Genomic DNA, 11,884 nt, shown 5'->3' with positions numbered 1-11,884 from the left:
TTTTGGAGTTGGGTAGGAAATATCCCCCCTCAGACCAGGTCAGATCAGATGGGTTATCCAAATTGACCATACCACATCCAAACAGACCCATTTTAACCTCAGTCAGTAGCTTTCACTGCCGGAAAATGCACACTTTAGTTTATATATACAGTATATAGGAAATTGGCTATGCCAAATCCAAAAAACACATAAAGAATTCGTATTTAGAATGTTTCAGATGTAAAAAAAACAAACAAAAAAAAACATTCTGAGATGATGGAATGATGATGGTCATCTTCTGAAGCTTCAAGGGCAAAGATAATCAACTTAAAAAAAATAATATATATATATATATATATATATATATATATATATATATATATATATATGTCATGACTCATAACGACCTCTCACTCTCAGTCATATGATGTACCCCTCCGTACCGGCCAGTATTTATAACTGGGGGTCCTGAGAATAGCTGTTCTACCACTACCACACATCCACCACAAGATGACGCATTGAATCCTTTTTTGAAAGTACCCTCTCTAGTGAACGCGATGACAGTTTCCTGTAGACTGGGAGAAGGGGCCGAGCCTGAAGGCTTGGATGCGTGTGTGTGTGTGCGTGTGAGGCGGTGTGAGAGAGACAGGGAGAGCCCCTGGCAGAGCAGGATGTGTTCTAGGAAGAGATTAGTCTACGCTACGGAATATACTAGCTGAAATAGACGACATGAAGTGAAGTGGACTGAAAAGCGCTACTAGACTCCTTCATTATTATTATTTTTTCAATTTTAATCTTGTGCGGATGTCGCAGGTGATACGAAGGGTGAGTTGCTGTTTTTCTGTGCGTAAAAGGTGAAACTGGTAACGAAACTGGTAGCGCTTGTTGTGGTTTTGGTTTCGTCTCGCTGGGCTCGAGTGCTTTTGAATCAGACTGTTGTTCACCAGTGAGATGCATAAAATAATAATTTTGTTACAACACAGACCCCCCGGGCCCCGGTGTGGGAAAAAATACGACACGGCAGGTTCTAACTTTTCCAGGCTGTAAACGACATACTGGCGTGCCGCGTATGTCGCCTTGTTTGATGTTAATGTCTGTTCCGAAACTTCTTTCCAGAGTGGAAATGAGTAGCAGCAGAGCGCAAGGAGCAGCTGGGTCCAAACTGGGGAATGGACCCACCACCACACCGCCCGTCAGTCCGGTCAGCAGCACCACCCCGTCGGTGCCGCTGTCCCCCATGGACCTGGAGGACGAAGAGCCGCAGTCGTCCCTCGCGGAGATCTCCCAAATGTGGATTAAATTCGCCAAGACGTTCGCCGTCATCTTCCCGATCTACGTGCTGGGATACTTCGAGTTCAGCTTCAGCTGGGTGTTGGTGGGACTCGGGCTGTTCTTCTACTGGCGGAAGAACCACGGCTATAAAGACAACAGCATAAACCGTGCGTTGGCGTTCCTGCAGCACGAGGATAAGATTGTGAAGCAAAGTGTGGCCACCTCAGAGTTGCCACCATGGGTAAGTCAAGTCTGTTGTAGCTATAGGGCCAGGATTCTGTTGCAGCTGTGTCACTGTGTGTGTGATCGCACAATGTTTCAAAAATGTTTCAAACATAGCAGATCAACAAGCTCGAGCTTGTAGTGTAGAGTAGCTATTTAAACAAGGAAATATTTGAAAATTGTGCAAATGTCGCCGTGGTTAATGTGTTTAATTATAACGCAAACCGATGGGTTTCAGTTTCAGTGGGGCAGTGGGATGCTACACAGGTCAACGTTTTGGGTAGAAGACACTGACTGTATACGTACTGTAGCACGTAGGTGCTATCAAGGACAGTATTGCTGACAGTGACACTGTGACAGGAACTATTCATGACAGGTTTGTCAGACTGTAGCAGGACTTTGTTGACTTTTTACTGTGATATGTATCCACTTATATCATGACAACCAAATTATTTATTGCAATGCTCCACTATACTGTAAGCCAGGAAGGAAGTTGAAGTGAGTGACACAATGAATGGCTTTAGTGTGTGTCATCATCTGTACGCCTTACATGCAGGGCTCTGAAAATATTTATTAAATTAAAACTACTCATTCATAGTGACATAAACATCTAACAAAACACTAACGGAAGATGTGATAGAATTAAGCGTATCATTTGCATGATTTGCAGTGTCATACTGTGTTAACTTAAGCTGCACATTGTTTTGACATTGTCTTTTTTCTAGTCCCGAGAGACTGTATGTCCCCAAAATTCCCCAAGAGCTAAAGAAAGAGATTAAAACTCATGTCAGTTCCCCTACATTCGTTCTCAGTTAGCATCCAGCCAAATCGCAGGAATGTACTGTAGCAGTGCCCTATGATTTCCCTGAGTGGTGTAACCTTAGTGGTAAAATGTTCCATGTGCAGCTGAGGCCAGAATAGTGGATCTGCATTGGCAACACTACAGAATCTCCACTGGCTATTATTCAAGAGACCTACCACTTTCAGTTTCTATCCTTTGTTTTGACTTTTGGTGGGCATACATTTTGTTCCAAAACTGAGCCGGAAATACTTTTGAAATAAGTCGGTTACAAATAACTGCCAGGAAATTCTTACCCGTTATGTTATTTTACAAAATTATATAGGCAATAGCAAGTTGAAACATGTTTTACATTTTTCTTTGTCATGAAATATGTCTCGCATTGTCATTCTAAGTTGAGATATAGTATTGGTGAACCATAAAGGCAAAAAGAACTCACTCACACACATTATGTGTACCCCTAGCGCACTGACTGACTCATCAAAACAGTAAAATGTAGCTGTCGTAGTGCCCTGTCCACTGTGATTTCATTCCAGCACGAACTCTTGTCTGCATGGTGTCACATTGCTGTCAGAGTACGGGTTACGCAAAGGTCAGCCAAAGGGGTCAGCCACCATACAGTACACTACAAAGGGAAGTGAGGTTCAAAACCGAGCAGGTGACAGAATATCTCCTATTTATTTCAGTTGATCAACCAGCTGTAGGGGTGTATACCAGGATTGGTGCATTTATCTATAAATTGTGCAAATCTCTGCATGTGCCTGTGTATGTCTTTCCTTCACATGAACTGAGAGCCGTCCAATAAATTGCCTTCTCCACATTTTGGCAAGTACAGTGTAAAATATGACGGGATGCAAAATGACGTGAATGACGGGCTCATGGGTACAGGCCAATACTGATGTCATAGTACAGTACCTGCTGACAACCGTTAACTGCACTATAGGTGCATGATTCCACACGGGAGAAGGGGGTTAATTTGCATAAGCTAACTAGGAGTGCTGAAACTACAGTTTAATGTGTATGTCTATGCTTTCCGTGGGGAATAATTCTGCAACCAGCTGCATCCCCTCTTATCGGTTTCTGCACCTGTTATAGTTTAACAATGAATCTATTTACATCTGTGTGTGTGTGTGTGTGTGTGTGTGTGTGTGTGTGTGTGTGTGTGTGTGTGTGTGTGTGTGTGCGTGCGTGTGCGTGTGTGTGCGCGCGCGCTGTGAATTTCTCAACCTATTTCTTACCCCAGTACCCGCAGTTTGATATCCATTCATCCAAATAGTTTTTTTCCTTTTCTATCTACACTGTGTAATTCACTGAAAATAATAATAATTCACTTTAACTCTGAGAGTGTACAAATGCACATTCAGAGTTACAGACCTGTGAGGTTCCATTTAAACTAAAACATCCATTGCAGCAGTGAGTTTATACGTTTACAGCAGTTTTTTTTTCTTTTTTCGATACAACACAGATGTTACAGAGACAATGAAGAAACACTATTGAAATTGTTTGGTCTTCAGGTTTAGGTCCAGGCCACATTTGGGTCAGTTGAACTCAGTTCAAAGGAACACTGAGTATTGTATAGTCGATGACCAGGTGTGACTGTTGATTCCAGGTCGTGAGCCAAAGTGTTCGATCATTTAATATCTTCAATTGCTAGGTGGAATGATAGATTCCCGAATTAATTTGAATCCTTTTAAATAAAGTGGATCAAATACAAGGTTGCTCTGTTTTTGTTTAGCTAATTTGTATATTTCTTTGTATATTTCTTCTCCTCGTGCAACTAGCCTGTGTTTTGGTTTCCTGTGGCACAGGCAGCATGAAGTTGGTTTGGGGTGGAATGAAAGGGTATCCCTCACGGATGCCTCTCACATACCTGTCATGCCTTTTCCCCCGACAACCCATGGCCCTAGAAGACTTGTATGTCACAAGCTATCATAGCCTACATTGCTGGTTCTCATTTTGCTGGATTTGGTTATGTGCCGGCATGCACTGTACATGCACATTTCAACATATATATTACTATACTATATAATTAAAGGGATAGTTAATTGTTTTGGAAAATAATCTCATCCAGGAGCAGGACGGAGGCAACCAAAATAATCTAAAATAATTATTAAAATTAAATGAAAACGGTAGATAAAAAACCACGGCCCCTCACATATTAGAAGGTCAAGATCAGTCACCAGAAGAAAGGACGGGTATTTTCGATGAATCTATCATGGTTAAAATGGAGTTTGAAGTTACAATAGTTCGTATAGGAAGGGGGCGGCTGGGCGGGGCAGCTAAAATGAATATCGAATATCTAAATATTGAATAGAGCAACTTCAAAATTGTCTGGGGTGTTCACATAAGCCTGAGTAGACGATGTATTGACCACAAGTTTTTTTTTAAAGTGAAATATCCCCTTTTAAGCTTGTCACAGATGAGATGCGGTTGAGCTGCTTCAGCCTGTCTGGTAAATCAAGTGCTACTGTCCCAGACCTGCTCAAAACAAGTCTACAGGAATAGTTTGAGACGTTTTGAAAGACCAATTAAAAGGAAAATGAAATGTCCTTTTTTCAACAGATTTATCTTCAGGCAGTTTAAAAACATTTCTAGAAGAAAACGGTGCAGCCTGACCCTGTTGCATTCTAGAATCAATTGTGTTTTCCTTGTGTAGAGGGATGGCTAAGTAACACTGCCAAATAAAGTAATGCGTAGTAAAGACGAGCAGAATCTTTAGCATGTGACAGCAGCGTGATGAGTCATGGTTTTAAGCCTGTAATCAACTCTTTGCATTTGCAAATCATTCAGGTCATTGACAGAGGCTGATAATACAGTATGTCATTGGAGCAACCTGACAATACGGTCAGCCGACAAACAAAACCACAGGACTTTAGCCTTTAATTTAAATTGAATACCTTAATTTTCTTGAATTACAGCCTCCTAAGAAAGAATAGCCATTCACAGATGACCCAGCATTGTTGCTTGACTCTGTATTTTCTCGCCCTCAGAATGTCCTGGATTACGTGTGTGTGTGTGTGTGTGTGTTGGTGTGGTGGGAGAATATTGGAGTCTGGCTGATATCCAAGCAGCCACTCTCAGTTTTCAGATTCTGTCTCGTCATCAACATTAGAAGGAGTGATGTATGGAAAATTGGAAATCCTGTGATATAGGTCGAGGATACAGGCCAGGAAAGTCTAGGAAAGAGTAAGGACTAAGGAGATGTTTTGGGTATTTCTTGGAAAGCAAAGCACCAGACAAAATACTCTCTATGAGTTTGGCCGCGCCAGGCTAACAGCTGACGGCTCCTGTGTTGTTTCGACTCGGTGCAGAGTGCAGACATGATGCAAAGGTATCGCATTTGGGTTTAATACAATGCATTATGGACAGATGTCTATGCATTGTCGAAATGCTCCCTTTCGTGCATGTATGCATGTGTAGGCTACATTATTGCATTTAGCGCCCCTCGTCACCAAACTTTTTCACCCGTTCCACCATACTTCCACGGCAAAACGATGACGCACCACAATGTGATTTTTGGGCTCCATCCCTAATCCTAAATGCCTAACATTGGCTTCCAAAATTTGCAGGATTGGCCCGCTTTGAACAAAATAAGTCATGAACGCAGTGTGCAACTTACGTGAAATCTTTCACACACTTTCCTACTAGGCTGAGGAATAAATCCCACCCTTTTCACATTGGCCTGTCATTGTGCCAGCAACAGGTGGATTTTTTCAAAACACATTTTTGGAACAAAATGCCTCAAATCATCCAATTGCCATCAAAGGCGTTAGAAGAAATGGCACACTTTTCACATTGGCCTATTTAGCATTGACCTGGTGGAGACCTGTGCCCCGAGGGTCACTTTTTCTAGTTCAAATTCTGGTTAGTGAAATATTCCTCATGTATCATGTTCAGATGTGTCTGTCGGTATCCAGTGCAAAATAAGAAATTGAAGTCTAGCTTTTTATCGACAATGTAGCTGCAAAACGTTTTCCGAAATTAGACAGCCGGGCCTACAGTGTATGCGTGGAACTATTTTAATTACAGACAGGCAGCATTACGAATGAGCATGCCAGAGATTGGGAAATCATTTCTGGGCCTGGTGGCATGTTTCCTTCCTCCACCAGAAGCCATTATCCAATAGCGTGTCGTCCGCATTCTAAACTAAGCATTCCATTAGATTTTGGTCATAGACGATTACTATGGTTGATAAGGTAACTAGATCAGGAATGGAATTCCCCTTTTTGAAGTATGTTAAATGTACATGACTATGGAGACGTTTTGAGTGCACACAATGTGACCTACATACATACTGACACACATTATTATCACGTGTACTTGTACTAAGCCTTTATCTACAGTAGAACAGCAGACGTCTTTACTAATACTATTTGTAATTCGCACGCCCCTAAGGATCTCCTAAAATCCTGTCGAACTTGGGCAGTTCTGTGTGGACGCAAAAGGAAAACAGGACTCTTAACCGTTTGGCCGCCCGCATTTATTAAGAGTTACAATAAATTAATTAAGATTTTACTGTGTACAGTACATGCAATGGGACATCGAAAGACGTATGACTTGTCACTACATAGTCATTTAGTCACGCTACATCTCTACTTATTCTGTTCGCACATTCAGGTACATAATATACTCATTCCATTTTAGCAAGAAATTGCAAGCCTCACTTAAGACAAAACGGGGGCAAGTCTAGACATCTCTGAGAAAGTCTTGTATGTGCACAACGATAACTTGCCATCCAATGACCGTCTCTACAATATGCATTAGTATTTCCAACGACACGTGTCAAACATTGTGTAAATCAGCTGTAAGCATTAGCAATGGAGCAGCACTGGTCCAACAAAGCTATTCATATTAGATCATCATTAAGAGAAATGCCAGGTTTGGTTGTGAGCCTAAAGCTCTCTCAGAAGATATGTGTGGAATGCGGCCTGGTTGTCTGTAGTGTGTTTCAGGCAGCCGGCAGGCCAAGAATGCCTCAAGTAGGGCCGCCTGTCTGGCAGCTGAACCTGTGCAAGTGCACTAACTACATTCACTTGTAGTAGAGAGAGATGGACAGGAAACGGGGGGGGGGGAGAGACATGCAGCAAAGGTCGCCAGAAACGGGACTTGAACCTGCAGTGCGCCGTCAGGCTACTTATGAGCCTAGGTGCCCGGACCGCAAGGCCAGCTTTCTGGGCCCCAAATCCAGGCGTGCTGAATGATGACTCACACTTGATATGATGAAAAAACACTAAAATATATTTCATTATGCAGTGTCATTCAATGAGGAGACTACTATTGGGATATCAGGAAAACATCTCTGTCATTTTCGATTTTATCTCTGGTTATTCAAACATAGCAGATCTACAGGCTCACAGATCTTGAAACACACTATTCTTCTCTCTTGGGGGTCCCTGGTAAAACATTTTCAGATGGGGGGCCGCGGTCAAATGCAATTTGGGGGTTCATTTGGAGAACTACTGGTTTAGGAAGGCATTAGTAGAATCGGCCTCAGGTCTTTATTGGTTACAGGGGTACAGTAAGGCCTCAGAGGTACTTGCCCATCGGGCAAGTACAGGTCATGTTCTACTTGCCCAAAGTGAAAGGACATGCCCACTTGCCCGAAAAGTAAATTGTCAATTATAAAAGTACTAGAATTTCGCCGGCCTTCGGCCGGCGAATCCTAGTTACATTGCAGCGCAATATGGGAAGAAGGAAACTGCGGGAGTTGACAGAGTCCACTTCATGTTTCAGCTGTGTTTTTAAACTCAGTAGTGTGCCCTGCACATGTAGTAACGGATGGGTTATAAATTATTATAATAACAGAAAGTGTTTTTTATTTCTCATAAATACGCAAACATGGTGAAACAACTACAGTCACAGAGAGCAGTGCCAAGGTAGCTGCTGCCTGCTAACGATGCAAACAACAGCCTTGCCTGTCGTGTGTGTGTGTGTGTGGGGGGGGGGGGGGGGGGGGGTAGCACTAATTTTCAACATTTTACTGTGTCATAAATATTTACATCTGTAGCCTATATTGTGATTACATTTGACCGTACATTTGACTCTTGTGTTATATTCTTGTGAAATATTCAGTAAAGTATTGTGGTGAAATATTCACCCCAAGTTGATAAGATATGCAGAGAATATAATACCAAGAACCCCCAGTTTGAAATGCATTAGGCCACAGACCCCCATTTGATACCATTTGCTCTCTGGGAAAATCAGAGTCCATTTGGTTCCATTTGTATGCTCTTGGAGTATGATGACTGTGCTAACAGTATTATGATAAAATATGTCTCAGTTTGAAGATTCAAAAAAACATATTTCATATGTGTGAGCTTGTAAAGTAGAACGTTCAACCTAGAGACAGTGTTGCCAAGTCTGATCATTATAAGCTACTTTGGACTTGTTTATCTACTAGAATTTCGCCGGCCTTCGGCCGGCGAATCCTAGTTACATTGCAGCGCAATATGGGAAGAAGGAAATTCTCAGTAGTGTGCCCTGCACATATGTAGTAACGGATGGGTTATAAAGTATTAATAATAACAAAGTGTTTTTTATTTCTCATAAATACGCAAACATGGTGAAACAACTACAGTCACAGAGAGCAGTGCCAAGGTAGCTGCTGCCTGCTAACGATGCAAACAACAGCCTTGCCTGTCGTGTGTGTGTGTGTGTGTGTGGGGGGGGGGGGGATAGCACTAATTTTCGACATTTTACTGTGTCATAAATATTTACATCTGTAGCCTATATTGTGATTACATTTGACCGTACATTTGACTCTTGTGTTATATTCTTGTGAAATATTCAGTAAAGTATTGTGGTGAAATATTCACCCCAAGTTGATAAGATATGCAGAGAATATAATACCAAGAACCCCCAGTTTGAAATGCATTAGGCCACAGACCCCCATTTGATACCATTTGCTCTCTGGGAAAATCAGGGTCCATTTGGTTCCATTTGTATGCTCTTGGAGTATGATGACTGCTAACAGTATTATCATAAAATATGTCTCAGTTTGAAGATTCAAAAAAACATATTTCATATGTGTGAGCTTGTAAAGTAGAACGTTCAACCTAGAGACAGTGTTGCCAAGTCTGATCATTATAAGCTACTTTGGACTTGTTTATCTATTGGTAGTCCTTGACATGGAAATGTTTGAGTTCCACTGCTCTGAAACAACATTAGACAACAAAGTTTGACAGTCAACACTATAATTGATTATTTTAAGACTAATTTCCGGACCATTTCTGATTTACCTACTTTGAACTGGCCTATTAACATTTTTATAGACCTGGTTGCTTGTTTCACTCTCACATCCACGATATGTGGCAACCCTGGTTTGTTTTGGTTTGCGTGTGGATGTGTTTTTGTGTTGCTTTAGCATCTTTATCACAGTAGCTATCAGAGGTTGCAGCAGCTGCTGCTGTCATGAAAACGCAAGTTTCTGTCCCAGAAGCTCACGTTAGGTCTGCGCACACTGTATGTTGCTATGGCAACCTGTCATCAAATGCTGCTAACGTTGTGGTCAGCACTGTTAGCATGTGTGCTATCAGGCAAAAGCTGAGATAGATATAAAACTACTGGCCAAAATGTCATACAAAACACAACAACTAAAATCGGAATGTAATTGTGACCTACAGACCATCATGATTTGCTTGCTGGACCTATAATTAATTTATTTGCATTAAATTGCCACTCGCCCATATAAATAAAAAGCAATAGCCTGCATGTGTGTGTGTGTGTGTGTGTGTGTGTGTGTGTATGTGTGTGTGCGCGTGTGCGCAAGACAGACGTGCGTGTGTGTGCAGGCTGAGAGCTGGTGACTGTGATTGACGTGTGAGCTGGATAAATCAGTGAGAGTTGGAAAAAGCGCCCGCAGAGCCAACTCGCAGGCAGTGCCTCAGGCCAGATGCCCGAGAATCGGTACAGGAATCTCTGGGTCACCAGTTTTGGTGTGACACACACGGCTTCCACATTTAGCTTCATACTGGGTGAAAGTGGCGTTCCAAAAATTATTTTTCCCCTCGGAATTCTTATTCACAATGAGATGGAGTTGAGGTGTTTGTGTTTGCTTGCTGGAGCTATAATTAATGTATTTGCATTAAATGTCCACTCGCGCATCGAAGTAAAAAGCAAGATGGCTGCCGATTGCGAGCTGAGAGACGGAGAAAATAGTGACGTGTGAGCCGGGGGCGGGCCTCTGACAACAGCATGAACACAGGGCAGTGTTGCCAGGTTTGCGAATTGTAAGCGAGTTGTAGTGTGTGTAAATAGCGTGGTTGTGGCCTTGTTTCTGCCCCTGTTCGGGCAACAGAACATGTCGACCAGTTTCTGTCAACCGCTTTTGGTCAGGTGACCAACTCCACAAATGTTAAATTAGATTGCAAATGTAACACTGAAACAGCGTCCACGTTCGGTTTAATAACTCCCGACCTGTTTTATCAAAAAAATAACTTGAAGTGGTTTATGGTAGCTGACATGTGTAGGTCCGTTGCCTGAAAATATCACATGTGTAGCTAAACGGATCTCTGAGTTAAAAAATTCAATGTGCAAAATGTTACATCCTTGGCGGCTCTCCCCTATTAGTTTACTCACAGCACAGCACCGTCACTCCTGTCAGTTATTTCGTCCTAATAACTTGAAGTGGTTTATGGTAGCTGACATGTGTAGGTCCGTTGCCTGAAAATATTACATGTGTATAAACGGATCTCTGAGTAAAAAAATGAAACGTGCAAAATATGTTCTAAATTTGTATTGTATTGTGTAGTGTATTCTAAAATTAGTTTAGGGTTGTATAACATGGTACAACTCAATCAATCAAACGTTTGTTTAATCAATGTATTGCCCCATTGAAGAAAAAGAAATGGCCCAACTGGTACACCCGATACTATTTAATATTTCCCTTATGTTTGATACATTTTCTTGTCACATCCATGGTATGAAAACAATGCTAAGGAGTTGCTTCAATGAAATATAATTGCTTTAAGCTGAAAACGATATGTTTAATGGTGTTTTGTAGCGTTGTTACATTTATCATGCATGCCGTTACAATTAATCCGATATGCGCAGCAAATGTAACACTGAAACAGCGTCCACGTTCGGTTTAATAACTCCCGACCTGTTGTGTGTAAGTCGCGTGGTTAAAAGGCCGTGTGTTTCTGTGGTAAGCAACGAATGTTAGGTCTGCGCACACTGTACGTTGCTATGGCAAGTGGCTGCCTGTCATCAAATGGTGCTAACGTTAGCATGTGTGCTATCAGGCAAAAGCTGAGAGATGTGAAACTACTACTGGGGAAAATGTCATACAAAACGCAACACCTAAATTTGGAATGTTATTGTGACCTATTGAGCACAAACAGACCATCATGATTTGCTTGCTGGACCTATAATTAATTTATTTGCATTAAATGTCCACTCTCCCATGCACACTGTACGTTGCTACGGCAAGTGGCAGCCTGTCATCAAATGCTGCTAACGTTAGCATGTGTGCTATCAGGCAAAAGCTGAGATAGATATGAAACTACTACTGGGGAAAATGTCATTCAAAACACAACACCTAATTTCGGAATGTTATTGTGACCTATTGAGCACAAACAGACCATCATGATTTGCTTGCTGGACCTATAATTA

At 41.8% G+C, this 11,884-nt stretch overlaps 1 protein-coding gene across 4 annotated transcripts in view; it reads left to right on the top strand.

Moving 5' to 3' along the window:
• Positions 1-620: 620 nt before the first annotated feature.
• LOC308325871 (extended synaptotagmin-2-B-like) overlaps positions 621-11,884 on the top strand; it is a gene marked incomplete at its 3' end in the record, with an annotated part of 79,187 nt that continues 67,923 nt past the window's right edge. For all 4 annotated transcript variants that reach the window (XM_080778601.1, XM_080778600.1, XM_080778599.1 and 1 more), the window contains exons 1-2: positions 621-804; positions 1,096-1,492. In XM_080778601.1, coding sequence (XP_080634727.1) covers positions 1,103-1,492 — 390 coding nt within the window. In that variant the 5' untranslated portion in view covers positions 621-804; positions 1,096-1,102. The remainder of the gene's footprint in view (positions 805-1,095; positions 1,493-11,884) is intronic.

This window comes from Protomyctophum bolini (genome assembly GCF_963924005.1).
Source record: "Protomyctophum bolini genome assembly, chromosome: 12".
In the NCBI taxonomy this organism is placed as follows: domain Eukaryota; kingdom Metazoa; phylum Chordata; class Actinopteri; order Myctophiformes; family Myctophidae; genus Protomyctophum; species Protomyctophum bolini.
Note: the sequence above shows the minus strand (reverse complement) of the source record. Positions and strands in the feature narration are given on the sequence as shown.